General features: G+C 37.2%; 1 protein-coding gene across 1 annotated transcript; it reads left to right on the forward strand.

Moving 5' to 3' along the window:
• Nucleotides 1-11,854: 11,854 nt before the first annotated feature.
• LOC123789306 (alcohol dehydrogenase 1-like) lies at nucleotides 11,855-24,129 on the forward strand. Its single transcript, XM_045793305.1, has 9 exons — nucleotides 11,855-11,872; nucleotides 14,534-14,635; nucleotides 16,996-17,134; nucleotides 19,629-19,716; nucleotides 19,859-20,078; nucleotides 20,271-20,531; nucleotides 21,715-21,850; nucleotides 22,705-22,843; nucleotides 24,105-24,129. Exons 1-9 carry the CDS (start codon nucleotides 11,855-11,857, stop codon nucleotides 24,127-24,129), a joined length of 1,128 nt encoding a protein of 375 aa, XP_045649261.1.
• The last annotated feature ends 425 nt before the right edge of the window (nucleotides 24,130-24,554 follow it).

Consider the following 24,554-nt stretch of genomic DNA (forward strand, 5'->3'; position numbering starts at 1 on the left):
CATTTTTTCATGTGTTTGTTGGCCATCTGGATGTCTTCTTTGCAGAAATGTCTGTTCATGTCTTCTGCCCATTTCATGACTGGATTATTTGTTCTTTGGGTGTTGAGAGTGATCAGTTCTTTATAGATTTTGGAGACTAGCCTTTTATCTGATAGGTCATTGGCAAATATCTTCTCCCATTCTCTTTGTTGTCTTTTGGTTTTGTCGACTGTTTCCTTTGCTGTACAAAAGCTTCTTATCTTCAAGAAATCCCAATAGCTCATTTTTGCCTTTGTTCCCCTTGCCTTTGGTGATGTGTCTAGGAAGAAGTTCCTGTGGCTGAGGTTGAAGAGGTTGCTGCCTGTGTTCTCCTCAAGGATTTTGATAGATTCCTGTCTCACATTTAGGGCTTTCATCCATTTTGAGTCTATATTCGTGTATAGTGTAAGTAAATGGTCCAGTTTCATTCTTCTGCATGTGGCTGTCCAATTTTCCCAACACCATTTGATAAAGACACTGTCTTTTTTCCATTGGATATTCTTTCCTGTTTTGTTGAAGATTCACTGACCATAGAGTCGAGGGTCTGTTTCTGGGTTCTCTATTCTGTTCCATTGGTCTATGTGTCTGTTTTTGTGCTAATACCATACTCTCTTGATGATGACAGCTTTGTAATACAGCTTGAAGTCAGGCATTGTGCTTGGTTTTCTTTTTCAACATCCCTCTGGCTACTCAGGGTCTTTTCTGGTTCCATACAAACTTTAGAATAATTTGTTCCAGCTCTGTGAAAAATGTTGATGGTATTTTGATAGGATAGGATTGAATGTATATATTGCTCTAGGTAGCATAGACATTTTAACAATATTTGTTCTTCCAATCCATGAACGTGGAATGTTTTTCCATTTATTTGTGTCTTCCTTAATTTTTTCCATGAGTGTTCTATAGTTTTCTGAGTATAGAACTTTTGCCTCTTTGATTAGGTTTATTCCCAGGTATCCTATGGTTTTGGGTGCAGTTGTAAATGGGATCGACTCCTTAGTTTCCTCTTTCTTCTGTCTCATTGTTGGTGTATAGGAATGCAACTGATTTCTGTGCACTGATTTTATACCCTGCCACTTTACTGAATTCCTGTATGAGTTCTAGCAATTCTGGGGTGGAGTATTTTGGGTTTTCCACATAGACTACAATATCATCTGTGAGGAATGAATGTTTGACTTCTTTTGCTGATTTGAATGCCTTTCATTTCTTTTTGTTGTCTGATTGCTGAGGCTAGGACTTCTAGTACTATGGTTGAACAGCAATGGTGATAGTGGACATCCCTGCTGTGTTCCTGACCTTAGGGAAGTAGTTCTCAGCTTTCCCCATTGAAAATGATATTTCCTGTGGGCTTTTCATATATGGCTTTTATGATGTAGAGGTATGTTCCCTCTATCTCTACACTGTGAAGAGTTTTAATCAAGAAAAGATGCTGTATTTTGTCAAATGCTTTTTCTGCATCTATTGAGAAGACCATATGTTTCTTCTCCTTTCTTTTATTAATGTGATGTATCACATTGAGTGATTTATGGACGTTGAACCACACTTGCAGCCCAGAAATAAATCCTACTTGGTCACAGTGAATAATCCTTTTTATGTACTGTTGGATCCTATTAACTACTATCTTGGTGAGAACTTTTGTGTCCGTTTCATCAGGGATGCTGGTCTGTAAGTCTCCTTTTTAGTGGGGTCTTTTTCTGGTTTTAGGATCAAGGTAATGCTGGCCTCATAGAATGAGTTTGGAAGTTTTCCTTCCATTTCTATCTTCTGGAACAGTTTCAGAAGAATAAGTTTTAATTCTTCCTTAAGTGTTTGGTAGAATTCCCCTGGGAAGCCATCTGGCCCTGGGTTCTTGTTTGTTGGGAGATTTTTGATTATTGCTTCAGTTTCCTTGCTGGTTATGGGTCTGTTCAGCTTTTCTATTTCTTCCTGGTTCAGTTTTGGTAGTTTATATGTTTCTCAGAATGCATCCATTTCTTTCAGATTGTCTAATTTGTTGTCATATGGTTGCTCATATTATTCTCTTATAATAGTATTTCCTTGGTGTTGCTTGCTATCTCTCCTTTCATTCATGATTTTATTCATTTGGGTCCTTTCCCTTTTCTTTTTGATAAGTCTGGTTAGGGGTTTATCAATCTTATTAATTCTTTCAAAGAACCAGCTCCTAGTTTCATTGATCTGTTTCAATGTTTTTTTTATTTCTATTTCATTGCTTTCTGCTCTAATCTTTATTATTTCTCTTCTCCTGCTGGCTTTAGGCTTTATTTGCTGTTCTTTCTCCAGCTCCTTTAGGTGTAAGGTTAGGTTGTGTATTTGAGAGCTTTCTTGTTCTTGAGAAAGGCTTGTATTGCTATATACTTCCCTCTCAGGACCACCTTTGCTGCACCCCAAAGATTCTGAACTGTCGTGTTTTCAATTATATTTGTTTCCATGAATTTTTTAAATTCTTCTTTAATTTCCTGGTTGACCCATTCATTCTTTAGTAGGACTTTAGCCTCCATGTATTTGAGTTCTTTTCAACTTTCCTCTTGTGACTGTCTGCCAGTTTCAAAGCATTTTGGTCTAAAAATATGCAGGGAATGATCCCAATCTTTTGGTACTAGTTGAGACCTGATTTGTGACCCACAATATGACCTATTCTGGAGAATGTTCCATGTGCACTCAAGAAGAAAGTGTAGTCCATTGCTTTAGGATGGAATGTTCTGAATATATCTGTGAAGTCCATCTGGGCCAGTATGCCATTCAAAGCCTTTATTTCCTTGTTGATCTGCTTAGATGGTCTGTCCATTGCAGTGAGGGGGTGTTAAAGTCACCTACTGTTATTGTATTATCAAATGTGTTTCTTTGATTTTGTTATTAATTGGCTTATATAATTGGCTGCTCCCATGTTAGGGGCATAAATATTTACAATTGTTAGATCTTGTTGGATAGACCCTTTAATTATGACACAGTGTCCTTCCTCATTTCTTATTACAGTCTTTGATTTAAAATCTAATTTGTCTGATAGAAGGATTGCCACCCCAGCTTTCTTTTGATGTCCATTAGCATGATAAATTGTTCTCTACCCCCTCACTTTCAATCTGGAGGTGTCTTTGGGTCTAAAATGAGTCTCTTGTAGACAGCATATCAATGGGTCTTGCTTTTTTATCCACTCTGATACTCTGTGTCTTTTGATTGGGGCATTTAGCCCATTTATATTAAGAGTAACTACTGAAAGATATGAATTTCGTGCCATTGTATTGTCTGTAAAGTCACTGTTTCTGTATATTGTCTCTGTTCCTTTCTGGTCTATGTTACTTTTGGGCTCTCTCTTGACTTAAAGGATCCCCTTTAGTATTTTTCATAGGGCTGGTCTGGTGATCACAAATTCTTTTAGTTTCTGTTTGTCCTGGAAGCTTTTTATCACTCCTTCTATTTTGAATGACACCCTAGCTGGATAAAGTATTCTTGCTGCATATTTTTCTCATTTAGCACCCTGAATATATCATGCCATCCTTTCTGTCCTGCCACGTCTCTATGGATAGGTCTGCTGCCAGTCTAATATTTCTACCCTTGTAGGTTACAGACCTCTTATCCCCCGAGCTGCTTTCAGGATTTTCTCTTTGTCTTTGAGATTTGCAGGTGTCACTATTATATGTCAGGGTGTTGACCTATTTTTATTGATTTGGGGGGGGTCTCTGTGCCTCCTGGATTTTGATGCCTGTTTCCTTCCCCAGAGTAGGGAAGTTCTCCACCATAATTTGTTCCAATATACCTTCTCCCCCCCCCTCTTTCCTCTTCTTTTTTTTTTTAAGATTTTATTTATTTATTTGACAGAGATAGAGAAAGCCAGCGAGAGAGGGAACACAAGCAGGGGAAGTGGGAGAGGAAGAAGCAGGCTCACAGCAGAGGAGCCTGATGTGGGGCTCGATCCCATAATGCCGGGATCACGCCCTGAGCCGAAGGCAGACGCTTTACCACTGTGCCACCCAGGCACCCCTCTCTTTCCTCTTCTTCTGGGATCCCAATTATTCTAATATTGTTTCACTTTATGGTATCACTTATCTCTCAAGCTCTCCCTTCATGATCCTCTACTTGTTTATCTCTCTTCTTCTCAGCTTCTTTATTCTCCACATTTTTGTCTTCTATATCACTAATTCTCTCTTCTGCCTCATTTATCCTAGTAGTTTGAGCCTCCATTTTTGATTGCATCTCATTAATAGCCTTTTTGATTTTGACTTGCTTAGATTTTAGTTCTTTTATTTCTCCAGAAAGGGATTCTCTAGTGTCTTCTATGCTTTTTTTCAAGCCCAGCTAGTATCTTTATAATCGTTATTCTGAACTAAAGCATCTTACTTATGTCCATACTGATTAGGTCCCTGGAAGTCAGTACTGCCTCTTGTTCTCTTTTTTTGAGGTGAGTTTTTCCATCTTGTCACTCTTGCAGCAAGTGGTCGCTTTTCTATTGGTAGAGTTGCAGCTATTCTTTTCTTGAGTCTCTGGTTGAGTTCACAGTTGTTCAGAATGATTTGATAGCTATCTAGATGAATTCCTGGGACCAGACAAAACTAAGGTCTCCTACGCCTTTGCCATCTTGGACCCTCTCAACTAAGTAGTTTAAACAACACATTTATCTCTTACAGTAATGGAGGCTGGGGAGTCCAAGATCAGGGTGCTGGCAGATTTGGTACCTGGTTAGGGCCTGCTTCCTAATTCGCAGATGGCCATTTCCTCAATGTGCCATCACAGCAGACAGTGCAAGAGAATTCTCTGGAGTTTCTTTTAAAAGAGGGCTCCATTGTCATGACCTAATTAGACCCCATAGGCCCTACCTTCAAATACCATCATATTGGAGATTAGGTCTCAACATATGAATTTTGAGGAGACTCATTCAGTCTCTAGCAACCCTATTTTCAAATAAGGTCACATTCTGAGGTCCTCGATAGCCAAGTAGTTTAGATGCTATTTAACCCAGTACATACAGTAAGTACATATTTAGTTTTGTTAGAAACTGCCAAACTATTTTCCAGCATGGCTGTACCATTTCATGTTCCCACAAGTGATGCATGTGTGATCCAGTTTTTCCATATCCTTGTTAGCACAGTATTATCACTATTTTTAGTTTTAGCTGTTCTAATAGATGTATAGTTCTAATAGGTATATATATTATGGTTTTAGCTTGCATTTCCCTAATGACTAATGATGCTGAACTCTACTGAAATATATGTTTATGTATTTTGCTAATTTAATAATGAAATTTTTTTATTGTTGAGTTTTGAGAGTTTTTCTATGTATTCTAGATCTAAGGCTATAGTTGATTATATGGTATTTTTGTTTGTTTGTTTGTTTTGATGATATGGTTTACAACCATTTTCTCCCAATCTGTAGCTTATCTTTTCATCTTTTAATAAGATCTATTACAAAGAAAAAAATTTTAATTTTGATAAAGTCCAATTTACATTATCTTTCTTTTATGGATTATGATTTTGATGTTAAGTCTAAGAACTTTTTATCAAACCCAAAGTCTTGAAGTTATTCTCCCATGTTTTCTTCTAAAAGTTTTATAGTTTTATGTTTTTGTGTTTATACCCATGATCCACTTTGAGATAGGCTTTTATGCAGTATAAAGGTTAGGTTGAGGTTCATTTTTTGCTTATTAATGTCTAATTAATCCAGGACCACTTGTTGAAAAGATTACTCTTCTTCCATTGAATAGCTTTTATACTTTGTCAAATTGGATATATTTGTGTTGGTCTACTTTTGGATTTTCTATTCTGTTCTATTGACATCTATGTTTCTATTTGTCCACCAATACCACCCCATCCTGATTACTGTAGCTAGATGGTAAGTACTAAGATCAGGTAGAGTAAAACCCCCCACTTTAATTCTTCTTTTTCAAAATTGTTTATTCTAGTTTCATTGACTTTTCATATAAATTTCAGAATAATCTTGTCTATATCTACAAAAAATTACTGGAATTTTAATAGGAATTTTGCTAAATATGTAGATCAATTTGAAGAGAATGACGTCTTTACTATATTACTTCAAAACTTTTGAAATTCAATTTTCATCCCACAATGACTGCCCAAAAATTACTTCTAGAAATGGAAGTTTTTATAAACATTTTTGCATTCTCTTTCCTTGACTCTCTTTTTTACTGCCTTTGCATATGACATTTAAAAAGAAAGTTTTTTTAAAAAAGCATACTCATCATAGTAAATGCTTACATTTACTTTCAAAAAGCCAATGACTTCTGTTTGTAGTAGTAACCAAAATTATTATTTCCATATAATCCAAATCAATACAAAACGCCAGATTGGCTCAATAACTATTAGAACTTTTGCAACCCACCTGGAACTTACAATAGCAAAAAACTAATCCCGAAATATGCTGAGAATATTTCAGATTTGTTTAATTGAGAATTAAGTGAAATATGGTCAAAGTTTTTAGTAGAGATCATGGCTTATAATAATCATTTAAAATTATAGCTATAAATAGCAGAAGAAAAAACATTATTATGTACAGTACCTTACATACATCACTTCATGTGATCCTCATAACACTGAGAGGTAGGTACTACTTTGGTATTTTAGAGGAGAGAGAACTTAGACCTGGATATATATAGAATTGGCCAAATTAATGAAGCTAATAAGCAGAGCAGCCAGAATTGAGATCTAGGTCTTCTGACACCACAGACAATAGTTTTATACTATACCATATAGTCTCTTGAAGGCTGACATATGTAAATTACTTAAAACTATTAGATAGTTACCATCATAATTATCATTATCATCATCCTTACTACTCTGTGATTAAGAAGAATGATTGCTCTCAATGGCAACACTGAAAAGCAAAAGAAATTTTGAAGCACTGTTAACCTCTCTAAAGTTTACTATGCATAAGTAAGTAAAATAAACCCTATGACGTGAGCAACATATATAAAATGATATAATATTCAATGATAGTGAAGTTATAAGATTTGCACTTGTGTTTAATGCTTCTAGGAATATAAACTGCTCCAAATTTTCAAGAAGCAAAAATCTTCATCAGGAATTCCATGATCACATTGTGGCAAAACTTCCAATTATTACCATGATGAAGCATTTACATGAGGCTGAACCTCCCACTGATCATAACTACAAAAACTGGACAACGTATATAATACAACTGTACAATCTTAACTTTGAAAAAAATAAAACTTATTTTTGTAGAAAAAAGTTCTAAAATATTTACAGTTATTAATAAGTAATGTGGTTATAAGAATTTTTATTTTTTCCTTTATGCTTCCTATATTTTCTAAATTTTCTAAAATGAGCACATATCACTTATAATAAGAAAAAATATTACTTTAATAAAGAGACATGATAAGCATCTTGTCTAAACATCAACTACACTGAAGATGATAGTTTAGGAAGAGAACGAAGTAGAAAAGAACAGTTCCACAGTAAACATTTCATTTCCAATCTCCTGAAGTTGAAGAGCTAACCATAGCTCAGAATCAAGTCTACAAATATTGCAGGGGTAGCAGACAGGGGAGGCTGAATTCTCAAGCTCAGCAAGTTGGCTCTGCCAAAGCCAAGAACCTAGGTGTGAATATTTAATGGCCAACAAGAGGAGGATGAAGCTTTTTAAAAAGTCAGAAAAGGAACAACCAAATATTATGGCAAAAAACGAAGAAGGTTGAACCATGAAATCAAAGGAAGAAAGAGTTTCAAGAAGGATATGACCAGAGGCACTGAACTGTCAGGATGACTGCTGGAAAATGGCCATTGGCTTTAGTGAAATGGAGTTCGTGAATAAAATTCAAAATAGATGCTTCGATGGAGTGCTGAGAGTATAAAACAGGATGGCATGTGTGAAGGAGTGAGAGGAAGGTAAAGAAAAAGTGAGTGTGAAGGGTCTTTTCTTAAATTGTGTCTTCAATGATACGACTCTGGTTTACTGCTTTCTTTGAAGTCACTGCCAAACACCTATTGAAATACTGTAGAAACTCCCTGAAGCTACACAGTCCAAATTACTCAAATTTCAAAGTCAAATTATACATTGGCATCCTCTAACTCAGATTATGAAGTCAAACTAAAATTATTCAAATATAAAAATCCACCCACAAATTCCCAATTACAGGCAGGACAATTAAAATTTCTCAAGGCCAATAAGCAGAAGCCCAGACTAATAGTATTTGGCTTTTAACACTTAACCCTCAATTCAGAGAGCCACATAAACATCCATCTTGACTCCCAGCAGAAGTTGGAAAGAGATATGGGAAAATGGAAAGTTTGTTTCTGTTTTTCTTCTTAATGGAAGAGGGATGACTATGTTAAAAAACTGACAAGTTGGGGTGCCTGGGTTGCTCTGTCAGGGGAGTGTGTGACCCTTGGTCTCAGAGTTGTGAGACTGAGTCCCACGCTGGGTGTAGAGATTACTTAAAAAATAAAATCTTAAAAAAAGAAAAAGCTGACAAGTTACACTGACAGAAGAAATCAGTAACAACGAGTTTCCTAAGCAGAGACAGATGACAGGGAAGAACAAGATGAGTAGGAATGCAGTTACATGACTACATAACACATACATTACATAATAGGCATCCAAGGAAGTTCTTTTCTGATAACTTCACTTTAATTCAATTAATCAATACTTACTGATATCCTACTATATATCAGGCACCATTCCAGACACTTGGAATAGAAGAAAAATATTGAGACTCAAAGTCCCTATTCTCACAGAAATTGTATTCTAGAGTAGGGAGTAAGACATTAAGCACTAACAAATTTGGGAAATATATCAGAGGTAGAGCTGCAGAAATTGTTAATGAAGTGGATATAGAAAGGGGAGGGTTTTGCCTGGAGCAACTGGGTGAATTTTCAGTGTACTGTAAGTTCATCTCTAGAGGGAAAGGGGGATGGAAAAAGATGGAGGGAAGGGTGGATAATGGTCAGATATTTGACACAAGTGTTCAAAGACTGACATTTATTTCAGGAAATTGGACAGCAAGTTGGCTAGGAAAATGATATATTGCCAAGCACTACTGAGACTTCACTTCATCTTGGTGATCCAGAATTTACAACGGAGCCAATCTGCCCTGTGATTTTCCCCAGCCACCGTCAGCCGCTCAGGGACATAAACATGGCTATGAAAACAGCTACCAAATTCTTCCACATCTCCACAAATTGGGCTAGGTTTCATTGGTCCAGGAGTGAGCACCAGACCCAAACTGAGCAAGGAGAGACTTCATTACATTTTTGGACTTAAAATGACAGACAGATTTGAACTCTCTTGTTGGAATTGTTAGATTTAAGAATTAAGTGGCTTTTTTGTGGCCATATTTCCCACTATGTGGCTGACAAAAGCAAGGCAGTGGTGAGAAGAGGCAATCAGTGTGCTGAGAGACATAGTAATAATAATAATAATAATAATAATAATAATAATAATAGATAATACCTATATGTAGGCCATGCTATGTACTTGGCACAATTCTAAACAATCGTCATTTGTTAATTAATGCTTATAGCAAACCTATGAGGTAGGAACTACCATAGTCATCCTCATCTTATTGATGGGGAAACTGAAGTCTAGAAAGGTTGGATTTCTTGCTTTATGTCCCAGCATGTGAGAGACAGAACTAAGATTGAATGCAGGTCTGTTAGTACTAGTATTCATGCTTTTAACCGCTTTGCTGCATTGCCTCACATAAGGAAGAGGAAAATCCTACTAAAGTTGAATTGATTCAAGTTTCTGCTCCCAATTGCATTCCTGCCCTTGACCTTGTTTGGTTGTTCATTCCTTTCATGATTTCTGTTAAGTCAACATTTTCCCCCTTTGCATTAAGTTTGTCCATGTTGGGTTTCAGTAACTTGGACAGAAAAGAGCCCTAATACAAAAATTGGGTCCCAGAAGGGAAATGGTTCACTGATATGCCGGAACTTTGGAACTCACTGAGTGGAGGGGATTGAGAAGCACTGAAGATCCCACCATCCTTGATTTGGAAGATAGATTTATAGAAGAGCAATTAAATGGTCAATTATCACCTGTCATCTCAGGCTTCAGACCACATGCCCACTAATGCTCTAAATTTAGGCAACTTGGAAGAAAAAAAACTTCCTAATGTTTTAGCCTTTAGCAAGATGCTATGGGAGAGACAAGCCCAAACTGACCCTTCTGAAAAAAATCATTCACATCAGAACATTCGTTCACTTCAAATCATAGTCAATCTTCTCAGACAATATTGAGCATTCAAGCATTGCTGAATAGGAGCAACGTGTAGTTTCCAAGAGTAGTGCATGGATGCAGAAAGCTTCATGACCAGGGTATTGTAGAGCAAGGTTATTTAAGAAGAGAGAAGAATGAACAATCCTAAGTTCTTTCAACCCCATCCAAGAACCTCCATTCTTGTACCATCTTGCCCATAAAGGGGATACCTCCCTATATAAAGCATAGTCACCTGACATGCCTCCTGAGAACATTCTCCTGGCCAGGTTTCAGAGCAAAGAAGCTGGGCTTCTCCACCCTAGCCCAGTTTCTGGTCTAAGTCTTACAGCAAGAGCTTCAAAATATCCTCTGGGGGATGGCAAGTCCCTACACGGCATGATAAAATAGAAGCAGTGTTAGGGTCAGGACCCTGAGAACATCTCTGAATTATTAGGAGATATAAAACCCTTCAAATGAAACTTATAAACAACTAACTAAAGGGTTAAGAGAGTTCCATCGCCAGAAAAAACTCCAAATCTAGAGAGCTACTAATTATTGAAGCTTGTCCCAAATTACTCTCACATCCATTCCTACCCAAATTACTCTCACCTTATAGTAGCTGTGAACTGTGAAGGTAATATGTTCTCAGCAAAGAAACTGCTTCATTGGCCTCCTCCAAGGAAGCTCTGGACAAATAATGTCTAAGACATGTGAATCAGGGGCAGCCTGAGTAGCCAACCAAAGAACTCACACTCTTACTCTGGAAATTTAATGAGTGGTGCCTTGATGCTTTCTTGTCTACTATTTTCCTTGGTATCCTTATCTAGCAGAAGCCAGAATAGCAACGGTGGGGCCCAGAGTTACAAATTGTTACAACTTCCCACAATGGATTCTTTGCTCTCTGATGTAGAGAAACACTGCAGTAAACAAATATTAAAAGATAAATATGATGATCATTGTCATCCTTATCATTATCAGGAACAGCAGAATAACCATCATTATTAGCATTACCCAAAGCCCATGCAGTTTCACTTTTCCTCGATTAAGCTCAAACCCCCGTTTTAAATATGCTACTCATTATTTTATTTTATATAAATTCTTTCTTCTAGATGCAGCTCAAGTGTTACCTAAATAAAACTCTAATTGTTCACAATGAATTTATCTTCTTTGTTACTCTGTCTTCAGCTTCTTTGTAGTACTTTATATCATTATTTGTGCTTTTCTGTCTTTTTTGACCCCCAGAGACCCTGTGTTATACTTACATTGCCTGGATCTAGCAATACCTCTTATGTAACTGACAATCCAAAAATTCTTGTTGCTAACTAATTAGTAATTGATCTTCCTCTTATTTTCTGTCACTTAATTCACATTTTAATAGCCCTTTTATTGCTTTCTCAGCATTGCTACCTTTCAAGCTCTCCTTATTCAGCATCCTTGTTTGAACCCCCTCCCTCCCTAATCATTCTCCCATGTTTTTTTCTGTCCTTCACCTTCACATATTTGCCAACCACTTTACCTGTCTGGTTTTCCCCATGTGGATTTGTGATTATGTAATTATGCTTAATGACTTTTGGTATGCAAACAGTATAAATACTCTGTCTAGGTTGTCCAGGAGCAGAGTCAAAGAAGTGCAGCTCTCTCGGGTATACCTGAAGGCACCAAGGAAAGAAAATTCATCATGGACACTTCAGGCAAAGTAAGTGATACCTTTAAAATAGATCTATATCATTTTCATTAGTTATCTAAAAAGCATACACTGAAACACAATTAAGACACCATTTTCTCCAATCAGACTAGCAAAGATTTTTAGTGACAATTCTTAATGTTTCCCACCTGCGGAAACTCAAACATCACTGGTGGGAAAATAACTCTAGAAATTTCTTAGGTGATAGTTCGACAATATTGTATCAAATGTCTTAAAAATATGCCTATCATTTGACCCAGAAATTTATTCAAAGGAAATAATCATGTTGTTCTTATAAATAAGTTCACTGTGGCATTGTTTTAAAGAGTGTAACACCGGAGGGACGTCTGGATGGCTCAGTCAGTTAAGCCTCCGACTCATTTCATCTCAGGTCGTGATCTTGGGGTGGGTTGGGCTCTGCACTCCACATGGAGGCTGCTTGTCCCTCTCCTTCTGCTCATCCCAACACTCATGCTCGCTCTCTCTCTCCAAAAAAGAAAAAAAAAAAGAGTATAACACTGAAAACAGATGTGTCAAATGCTAGGAAACTGATTAAATAAATTATGATATATTAGTCAATAGAGTCCTAAGTGATCATTTTAAATTCCTTGGAAAACATTTATAAAGCAAAGTGCAAGAGCAGACTATAAAACAGTATTCTTAGTATGATTACACAAACACACATAGAATATCAATTGGAAAGACCTACCCAAAAATGTTACAAATAGTAATAGCTAGGTGCCAGACTTGCAGTTTTTCCCCTTTACCTTTGTCTGAGTTTTCCAAGTTTTTTGCCTTGAGTGTGTATCATTTTGAAATTACAAAAGTTTTTTCATGAATTTTTACTTGAGTTCTGTAGATAAAAGCAGAATCATTTCATCCTGAAGAAAGTAATGTTTTTTCCTTTTTTTTGAAACATTTATTTAATTTGGGGGGGGAAGGGCAGAAGGAGAGAATCTCTCAAGCACACTCCCAGCTGAGTGAGAAGCCCAACTCGGGGCTCAATCCCACAACACATGAGATCATGACCTGAGCCAAAACCAAGAGGTGGACACTTAACCAACTGAGCTATCCAGGCATCCCAGATGTAATGTTTTGTTTTGGGTTTTGGTTTTTTTTTTTTTTTGGTATCATTTTATTTGAATTTCTCTTCTGGAATTTGTCCCTTTTCTTTGTAGTATAAGACATATTACCTCCTCTAATGGTGTCTAAATTTCTTGAAGACATAATAGATTTAGTGGGCTCAGTATATCTTACAATTACTAGTGCAGTAAACTTGCAAATGGAACATACATAAAATTATAAAGGGTACTAGTCCCAGCAGACATTAAGATATATCAAAAAGTTAAAGTATTCAAATCATCAAGCTGTTGCTGCAGGAACTGAGAGTAAGAGAAATGGGACGATAGAAACAGCTTCCAAAGAGCACCTAACTTGTAAATGTAAGAACTTCTGTAGTAAAGGGGCTCATTTAAGCAGAAATGAGAGAAACAATCAGAGTTCATGCTAGGACAATTCATTTAGAGTCTATAAGTGCACATCACATAAAAAAGTAATTTTAAGTTGGATTTACAAGTTGAATATTTAAAAATCAAACTATAAAAATCTAGAAAGAAGATAAATATTTAGTCTCTATATGGAGAGAATTTCCAAAGTATAAAAATGGAATAAATAACAAAGGAAAAGATATTTCAATTGGCCAAAATTTTAAAATGTGTGTGTGTGTGTGTGTGTGCACACGCACATGCATGTAACTTCATAAAAATTAAGGTTCAAATATCAACCAGGGAAAATCATGTACAACAAGCTGACAGACAATAGCTCACTCCTTTCATGTATAAAGAGATCAAATAATAAGAAAAACACCAAGATACCAGTAGATACTTATATTAACTATATGACCAAACACTCCACAAAATAGGAAAATACATATGACTAACATAAACATAGAAAATATTCAACATGATTAGCATTCAAAAAATACTAGTGAAAAAAAATTGCTAGTTTTTTGTACCTATTAGATACTTCGGTTTTAATGACTACTGTCAATGCCAATGAGGGTGGAATAAATGATGATACAGATATTCTTTCATACTTCTAGGAATTGAGCCAAATTATTCAACATTTCTGTAAAGAAATTTGGAGATAAATTTAGCCCTACCAATGTCTCTATCTTCTCCAAAGTAATTGTTACTTTAGGAAACCAGGCAAGTCAAAATTATGACCAAAGTTGTTTATCGCAGTATACTTTAGACCAGTCAAAACAATGGAAATAATTACATGTCTAGATAGTTGTTAAGCAAATTGGGATATACATGATGAAATATAAAGCAGCCATTTAAAATTCTGATTACAAAGCATTTGAAGTCATGAGAAAATGCTTGCTTACAAGTAGATGATAACTGATCACTACATGGTGGCCATTACTAGCAAAAAAGCAGAATACAAAACTGCGTATGGACACAATCTCAACTATATCAAAATTGTTTCAAGAGACTGGAAGGAAACATGCTAAAATTCAGGTTGTATCTGAAATTGCGATGATCTTTCTTCTGTTGCTTTTTTATTTTTGTATTTTTACTAATTATAACAAATAAGTGTCATTTGTATGATCAGAATAAAACTTAAATTTTTTCACTAAGTGATGTCATTTTATTGTCGTTGTGTCAACAGACAATTACATGCCGGGCAGCCGTTGCCTGGGCAGCAAATTCTACTCTTTCAATTGAGGAAGTACAAGTTGAACCACCAAAGGCTGGGGAAGTTCGTATTAAGGTAAATTTAAGTCTTCTAACTTTTACCTGTGAAGCTTAATGTAAGGAAATCCTGTTTTGTTTCATATAAAAATTATATATTATAAATTATATATATAAAATGTATAAAATTTGCATTTGGGGTTTGTCCACTTTTCTTAGCTTTTACTAAGAAATTTTTAAGCAGATAAATGAATACAGGTAATGAATGTTTAAGATAGTCTTAATACTTGTAAAATACTGGTAGTTCACTCATCCACCATAATTATTTTTTCAATATTGAAATTTTTATTTAAATTACATATCATCTTAGGCCTATATACCTCACAATGTGACCTAGAGGGTATTTTAAGTGGTAACTTTTTTTTTTCATTTTTGAGGGAAAGGGGATAAGAAGTTCATTTCTCCCTACTTCTATGACACAAAGTTGATATCAACAAATGAATACGCAGTGACTAACAGACTAATTTTCCATCTCTATTATTTTGGGCTCATACATTATAATAATCTCAGAGTTTGTCTGAAAAAGTTCACTCTGTGGTAAATTTCAATTTCTAGGAATGAGCAGGTAGGATTCCATGATAGTCTTAGCGACTTGGAAGAGTAACAATTATTGAACAGAACTTACACCAGGGATAGGAAACATTGACCTGTCAAAGGCTCCTTGCCACTCTCAAATCACCTCTCAATCAATACATTTCAAATTTTACAAAATCATTAAATACTCAGTATTAGGAGTATTATTGCTTTAAGTCTTATTAAACGTTAACTTCACCTACCTTCTAATTTGACCAGGAAATTCAACACTTGATTTAATGAACACAACAAATACCGAAAGCCATATGCTTCTAGTCCATAGTATATCTAATCAAAGTAGAAGGTATAAGAGAATGGTTACAGGAGAAAAGAAATGAAGGGAATTGGAAAGATGACAGAGGGAAAGCAGTGAGGGGAAGGAGGAAAGCAGAAAAAGACAGATGGGCTGTGAAAGACAAAATAGGAGAATATGGGAACTAGCACTAAATAAATTATCAACTCCATGTCTAGTGTTACGCTAAAGATTTTATTTCACCCGTGAGAGATGGTAAAGAACGAAGTGAAAAGTGATAAGAATGTAGACAGAGGAAGAAGTTTAGTAACTGACTGCTATTCTGAAGCTATATTTTTCTACTTATCATCCATCCAAACAGCTTTTAATTAGTGCTTATTGTGTACTGGGTCACCATCTGTTGAAATGTTTCCTAGTTAATTAGCCAATATTCTCTGACCTTACACCGATATGCTCCTTCACCACAAAGGCTAAACCCTAGATAAAAAATCCACAATCCAACAAGGGGGAAGTTGCATCAGCAAAAGCTTGAGCAATACCACACTGAACCCTGGACAAAATCAAGCTTAAGGATTGGATCTGTTCAGAAGCACAGAAAATTCCACCTCCAGCTTATGCCATGGACAACTTCCCAAAAATAACCACATATTCTTATCTGATAAATGGAACAAACCCAATAAGGAGATTCCAGCCTGCTGCTTACTTAAAATGACACTTCTAGCCTTTTATAACATCTTGAAGCCATTTTAGCACTGCATATTTCTCATGAGATATCTTCTTAGCCATTTGCCACAATCATATACCATGGTTGTTCCCAGTGTTCCAGTTATAAATGCTGCCATTCCCACTACACATACTGGAAAACTAGTCAGTATGCTCGGATACATGCTTTTCTGGCTGTATTCCAGGCAGAGCAATAACTTAGGGGTTATGGTACATTAAATGTTTCATTTTTATGATCACTGTTGTTGGGTCAGGCCTATTAACAGACAAGAAAACTCAGGCCATTAAGTAAAAAGTTTCAAAACTTCTAATTGACAACTAAATTTTGCAATGGTTAATTTAAACTGAAACACATTTTTACATTATTAATTTAAAGAATGTTTTCAACGTACAAGTTTAAAATATTAAAACAGATTTTCCCAGAGCATGGGAAAATATTCCACAATATGGGCCTAAAATTCTTTATTTCTCAATGGCGGTGCTATTGATAATGTGGGCAAAAAAGTCCTTCCCTGTATGCAACTGTCCCTCATATTTCAAAACTATTTGATGACATCAATGTACAGAGTAGATTTCAAAAAACCTAAATTTATTTCCAGATCTGAACATGTGTCATGTGACTTTGGACAAGTCATTCTCAGTCTTTGAATCTCCCTTTCCTCATCTCTAAATTGGAAATGATAAGACATGCCCTGTATTCCTCTGAGCATTGGTATAGGGATCAAATGACATAATTCATGTAAAAAATTTTTTTAATAATCAGTCTCAGTTTAAAAAAAAAAAGAAAAATTCCAAACCAATTGATCTTTGGTCACTTAATTCCTATGCAGGTGACATCTACAGGGATCTGCGGTAGTGATGATCATGCAATAAAAGGATTACTCTCAGCAGTCTTTCCTTACATCCCAGGCCATGAAGGAGCTGGGATTGTGGAGAGTATTGGCAAAGGAGTGAGCTCAGTGAAACCAGGTAGGAAGTGGGGCCATGAAACCCCTCCCACAAACAGCCTCCCAAAGAGAACCCTGGCACAGAGTTAGAGGAACTTAAAATGCATTAACATATATTTACAGGAGAAAAAATTGGTTTGCCTCTAGACTCTTCTAACTAATCACATATCATTATATTAAGTGTATCCAGTGACTCCAAGATTCACAGTTTCCCTACTGTCTTCTCTAACAATCCAGAAGGGTAGTAGCTGAGCCAAGCATATGCCCATAGCTAAAAGAGATTTGAGACAGGACCAGTGTACTTCTAGATAGATTGAAAACTATTGAGACTGTTTCTTTTATGTACCTGAACCCTCTACATGCTTAGCACACTGCCTGTCCCAGGGCTAGAATGCCTTAGAATGTTTGACAAGTGAACGTTCTAATCAACTGGAATATAGAATTTGAATTTTCATTGACAGGATGATAATGATATTCAAAGAATCAAAGAAAGCAAGTAGATGCTCTTCCCCAGACTATCAAAAAAGATGTTGCCATAGCTATTCTTAGCACGTCTGGAATGAACAGAACGAATAAGGGCAATCACATGGATTAAGGTACTACAGAACCCCACAGCTTGGAGCCAGGCACACAAAGAGATTTAAGAGAGTGCATGGTTAGGACACTTGTGAAGCTCTTACCAGGGAATTCATCTAGCAAACAATTATGGAGCGGCTACCATGCATCCGCCACTAGGCATAGCAGGGGGACAAAGGTAAAAGGCATGGTCTCTATGTCTCCGAGAACATAACGCACACAGGTGAGACATATGCTCTAAGTCCTCTTTAGCCAGAAACAATTCCAGTGAAAATTTTGTGGAAAACAATGAACATTTGGAGGGAAAGGATAAGAGAGCAAAAGTTCTCCTGAATTTGAGATCCAAGATCTTTGAAAATTTTAAGGGCCAATGAAGTTAAGATGTGCCTTATTTAAATTTACAACAGATTTTAATGTCATCTAAACCCGGCAAGAGGCCAAAGAGGGGGCTGTTTCTTTGTTAGGAAAATTGTAAGAGCCACAAGGAACAATGTTGTAGACTTCTGACAGGCCTTTGTAAGTCTGTGATGACTTTGTTAATTAATTTTCTTCGCAGACCCCATCCAGCCTGTCACCCTAAGGCCCAGGAGGGCTAGTTAATGACTGGATCCAAATATAATCAATATTCTCTCCAGAACTCTCTCTGCAGAGGGAGAGTGATTTCTTTTATTCCCTAGAGTTAGCATATCTAGGAACTTAGCCCCACTAAAGAAGACCTGCTACGGGTCAGTGTGCCATCGTGGGGCAAGAAGACTCAATGAAAAGTGCTCTGTTATTACCTAGTCAAGCCACTTTAGGCAGGTGACTACACTGTGGGGCTTAAATCCTTCCAATGGAAAACAAAATGGTTAAACTAGATAACATCTCCAAGGTTTATTCTTAGTTTCACTATTCTACTTCCAGAGCAGGGGAAAGCAGACCTACAACTACCCACCCCATAAGAAATACCCCCAAATTTCCATTATTTGCCCAAAAGAATAATGTAGTTTCTAAAACCAGGTTATACAGTTTCTCCTTCAAAACAGCAATGAGCAACCCAGAAAACAACTGGTGTTGGTGAGGATGTAGAAAAAAGAGAAACCCTCTTGCACTGTTGGTGGCAATGCAAACTGGTGCAGCCACTCTGAAAGACAGGACAGAGTTTCCTCAAAAAGTTAAAAATAAAACTACTCTATGATCCAGCAATTGTGTACTACTAGGTATTTATCTGAAGGATCCAAAAATACTAATTCAAAGGGACATGTGCACCCCAATATTTATAGCAGTATTATCAACAATAGCCAAGCTATGGAAACAGCCCAAGTGAATGGATAAAGAGGTGGTATACATGCACACACACACACACACACACACACACACACACACTCTGGAATATTGCTCAGCCATCAAAAAGAATGAAATCTTGCCCTTTGCAATGACATGGATGGAGCTAGGGGGTATTATGCTAAGTGAAATAAGTCAATCAAAGACAGACAAATATCATAGGATTTAAATTATATGTGGAATTTAAGAAACAAAATAAACAAGCAAAGGGAAAGGAAAAAAAAAAAGAGAGGAAGGCAAACCAAGAAGCAGACACTTAACTATAGAGAACAAGCTGATGGTTACCAGAGGGGAGGCGGGCAGCGGGATGGGTGACGTAGGGGGTGGGGATTAAGGAGCACACTTGCTGTGATGAGCACTGGGTGTAGTATGGAGGTGTTGCATCAGTATATTGTACACCTGAAACTAATATAACACTGTATGTTAACTAACTGGAATTTAAATAAAAACTTAAAAAGAAAGAAACAACAACAATGGGCAATGTAGTATCCTGGCCGTCATAACCTGCCCGCAGCAAGTTTTCCAACGATCCAATGAAACTTTTATAAACACGGTATTGTATTTCGGTTCCAGGAATATTTTAAACTAATGCTTGTATTATTATTTTTTATATATAGGAGATAAAGTCCTCACACTCATTATTCCTCAGTGTAGAGAATGCAGTTCCTGCTTGCATCCCAAGGGAAACTTCTGTGAGAAGCAAGAGTTAGTAATTTACCCCTTACTCTTTTGTTAAATTGCTGATACAGTATAAGCACTGACCTGTAACTGAAGGTGCTCACTTGTGTCTTTACAACTCCATGTGTGTATGCCGCCCTGCACCTGTGTCTATGTCACTGCGGAACAGTGCTCTGTCTTCTTCTGGATTAATGCTGGACGGGACCAGCAGATTTACCTGCAAAGGAAAAAAGATTCATCACTCTTTCCGCACAAGCACATTCACTGAATATACCGTCGTCCTTGAGATTGCAGTGGCGAAAATTGACGCTGCTGCTCCTATGGATAAAGTCAGTGCCATAAGCTGTGAGGTGCCCACTGGTTACGGGGCTGCTGTGCACTCAGCCAAGGTGAGGACGGTACCTGTGTTAGTATGTGTCATAGTGATTTGCCTGAAAAGCATCAAAATTACGTCAGCCAGTCTACATGTTCAACTGTTATATACAGTTCGAAAAGTTTCAATGGCTGTTTTTGTTTGTTTTCTTAATTACATATGTGCCCAGGTTGGCTTCCTAATACAGACACGCCTTGTGAATTTGCAGGTCACTCGTGGTTCTACCTGCGTGGTCTATGGACTTGGTGGAATCGGATCAGCCATTGTCATGGGCTGTAAATCATCTGGTGCTGCTAGAATCATTGGGGTTGACATCAATGAGGAGAAGTTTCCCCGGGCCAGAGCATTAGGGGTCACCGATTGTCTCAACCCTCGAAAACTCAAGAAGCCTGTCCAGCAGGTGGTCATGGAAATGACAGGAGTTGGTGTTGACTTTGCCTTTGAGGCCATTGGACTCCCTGATGTCATGGTACGTGGGCTTGGGGCACAGTGATTAGATGCTTAATGTGCGGGAGGGACATGCTAAATGTTCTCATGTAGATAGGTACAAACTCTCCTGAACATAGGTTTTGGACCCGTGGACCCCAAATGTAAAAACAGAATGTAAATTCTCTCCAAAATGTTTATTTTAAAAATAAAAGCAAGATATACTTAAAAATAGATCATTGTAGCACACAAAGTTTAAACATTCAAAAGGCAAAAAATTAATTAATTTAAAAAACATCCAAAAGGCCACAATATCACTACTCCCTTTCTTTATTCCTAGCTCTGCATATATGCTTTTATATTGAAGTATAGACCTTATTTAATTCACAAGACAACTATGGCTCCTGTATTAGAACCACTCATTCATGTGAACAACGAATTCCTATGCACCAAGGTGCTAGGTTCTAGGGATACAAGAGTGAATAAAATAGGTACCACACTCTTGGATTTTCCAGTTTGGAGGACAGAATATAGACATTTAATATGTTTCAGTGTGTACCTAATGTGCTTGATTGAAAAATAAAGGACGTAAAGGTAGTGATATAGGTAACAGGAAAGAGAAAATAAGGCAAAACAGAGGAAAGGAGAAAGACAGAAAGGTTCAGTCAACCTTTTGAAGTAAAATAAACAGATGTGAAGAAGTACACTATACAGCCCTACAAAACTGAATTAAAAAAAAAACAATAAAGCCTCATACACCCATATGTGTAGATTTGTTTGGTTTTAATACAGATGGGTTAGACAGAGAACCATGGCCAGGGAGAAGGTCTGGCAAAGGCAGTGGGTAATTTTATTTAACAAATATAAGGTCCTCACTATATGTCAGATAGTGTTCTAAATGTTTTAAGAATGATAAATCACTTAATCCTCATAACCACTCTATGAAGCAGGTAGTATTATTATTCTTTTTACAAATGAAGAAACTGAGGCCTAGGGAGGTTAAGTAACTTAACTAAGGTCATACAGCTAGCACAGTCTGTGCTCTTCCCCACTGAACTCTCCTGGTTCTCTAGCGAGATCCCGTCACTGGCAGTGTCGGAGCTGAGGTTGAGGTAGCATCTGGCCAGGAAGAGGTTCAAGATTTAGGAACGTGATTCCTTCTCCCTCTGGTGGTAGTTGTTACTTATTCGTGGGAAGGTGCTTACGGTCATGATTGTCATTTTCAGCTTGCTGCTTGGGATTCCTGCCACCTGAGCCATGGTGTCTGTCTGATCGTTGGGGTGGCTCCATCAAATTCAAAGCTTTCCCTGGATGCGTCAAAGATTTTCTCTGGACGGACGCTGAAGGGTGTATGCTTAGGAGGTAGGTCAATGAATAGGAGGGACTGGTTGGTTGCTCTCATGAAATCCCTTTTGACCTTGTAGAAACATAGAATTGAAAATTCCTCTCCTTGAGGAAACAGAGCTATAATGGTATAAAAGACTTCTCCAATGAGTTGGAAAATTTTACAAATCAATTTCAGTTAATTTAATTAAATAGGTTTTTTAAGTTCAAATACAATTTTTATCTCCTGCAAAATAGTTTTTGGATTTTTCCAATGTTCCAAATAATTTGGTCAACCTCAGTTCCATGCTGGTGAGTTTGTTGTGCTCTTTTAGCAGCAAAGCTTCTTAATTATATAACACTATATAAATAATATATATGTATAATTATATATATATACCTGTACATATAATTCTTTATAAATATATAACACCAACCTGGTGTTTTGGCATCTCCTCCTATCTTTCCAGAAGAGCCCTTATTTATGAGAAATATTGACCAACAGCTTTAGTCAATGAACATTTCCATCTGTCCCCATTCCTCTGATAGTAAGTTTCCAATGCCATCTCTATGTGTGTGAATACACAGAGGAGGAAATATTTATGCCATTGTAAGCCCAGGAGCTGAGCTAGAGACTTCTAGTTTAAAAGGACCATTTTTCAACTCAGTAACATGTGAATATTGACCCAGTTTTCCTCCAAAGGAATTCTGGGTAACAGAATTTCTGGAGCAGCACACTTAGTAACAGCAGTCAACGGTTTCTGATGTATAAATGATTTATTTTCCATGTTCAGTGTCAAATTTTCAGAAGAAAAATCTCCATGACATTTTTTTTTCTTTTGGTTGGTTTGGCATTTCTCAAATCTTATTACAGTAGTCTTTTTGTTTTGCAGATTATAAAACCAGAGACTGTATTCCCCAACTAGTGACTGATTACCTGCAAAATAAAATTAATATAGACCCATTAGTAACCCATCAGTTGCCTTTTGACCAACTCCACAAAGCTTTCGAGTTGTACCATGCTGGAAAAACGTGAGTGCTTTATTTGATGATCTCCTATACCATGAATTCACAGTGAAAATGACTCCTCAAACATTTCCAAGTGGTTTTGTGAGAAAAAGATGGCGACTTGGAATTTCAATATCTTTCCCATGCTTGACCCTATTCCCTACTGTCACCAGGTTAAGAAAAGGTTTTACCTGTAGGCCCCTCTTTAGGAAATATCCACATCTATCTATTTTAAGGAAATGTTCAAGAATTCAATATATTACTAATAACCACTCCACACTACATTGTTCAATTATGTGTGGGGGGGTTTCCAGTTAGAGAAATGATCTAGAATGAATAAGCTGACATGACTGGAGTCATACAATCTTGCAAGGAATCTTAGAGGCCAAGGTTTAGACTCCACCTAGAGCAGAAATCCTTCTACATCATTTCTGACAAATAGTCAGTCTGCTTCAGCTGGCAGGGATGGAGTGTTCACTCAGTGTGTCATTTATTCATTCAATGTTTATTTAGTGATAGCACAATATTTGCCAGGACTGTCCTAAGTGCTGGAGACACAGAAGAGAACTAACAATAATAAGTAAATGAGGAATTACTCCTGTGATGAATGCTTTGATTTTCTCATTCTGGTTCCAAACACATCTCTTTCATATTCTCTCCCCCAACTCTACCAACATTTTGTTTGTTAAATGATTTTTTTAAAAATTTTAATCTAGGTCTTTACATTTTACCCTGCTATAACACGTTCTTGGTTTTGACCCAGCTTATCAGCCCATCTAAATCAGGAATGTAGAATCAAGAAACCTCATCTGGAATTTTATAATCAGATTATGGAGAATGCAGAGAGGGGATCTAGCAGGCAAAAGACACACTGCAAAAGGAAAGGACACCCCCCCCCCCAATGCATTTTTTCTTTCCTAATCAGACACAGTGCTAGATTCTGGGATTGACAGAAGCTGATCAGAGGCTGTAGCAGACGTTTTGGATGTCTTTGTGGTTAAGCAGCCTGAGGGAGCAGGGCTCAAAGCTGAGGCCATCCTTTCGGATGTTGGATCCTGATGCTGATCATGCTTTCACCACATCCGGTGGTGATATTAATAGGATCTCAATCAGATGATCAGGTGACATTTCATACAGGTGAACTAGGTTGAAGGTGGAGTCAGGAGGGGGAGCAAGGAAGAAAGTAGGCAATGTAACCTCACATGATACAGTGCAAAACCGCTTTGCCAAAATCACTGTTTCTTAAGCAAACCAATCATTTTATTATGGCACTTTTATGTTTCAGCATCCGCTGTATTCTGCTGTTCTGAGATCCCAGATGATAAAAGGTGCAAAGTCATCCTTGGAGATTTCATTCTATCCTGTATCACCTCTTTGATTGTTCCAGTACAGAGGAGGAGTATCAAAGATGGAAATGTAGGGGCGCCTGGGTGGCTCAGCCGTTAAGCGTCTGCCTTCAGCCCAGGTCGTGATCCCAGGGTCCTGGGATCGAGCTCCGTATAGGGCTCCCTGCTTGGCGAGAAGCCTGCTTCTCCCTCTCACACTCCCCTTGCTTGTGTTTCCTCTCTTGCTGTCTCTCTCTGTCAAATAAATAAATAAAATCTTTAAAAAAAAGATGGAAATGTAGTGTAATTGTGCAAAATAAAGTAAGTGCATCTTGAATGTAGCTGTAACAAAATAACTTCACAGAGAACAGATGTTCTATAATTTGTTCTATGACTTCAAGAAGAGAGAT

This window comes from Ursus americanus, chromosome 8 (genome assembly GCF_024610735.1).
Source record: "Ursus americanus isolate L20-20 chromosome 8, mUrsAme1.1.p, whole genome shotgun sequence".
NCBI lineage: Eukaryota > Metazoa > Chordata > Mammalia > Carnivora > Ursidae > Ursus > Ursus americanus.

Excerpts from the sequence above, each read along its gene's own strand:
- LOC123789306 (XM_045793305.1), top strand. Across the intron at positions 20,079-20,270 it reads CTGCTGTGCACTCAGCCAAG|GTCACTCGTGGTTCTACCTG; the intron begins GTGAGGACGGTA and ends GTGAATTTGCAG. Across the intron at positions 21,851-22,704 it reads GAAGGGTGTATGCTTAGGAG|ATTATAAAACCAGAGACTGT; the intron begins GTAGGTCAATGA and ends TTTGTTTTGCAG.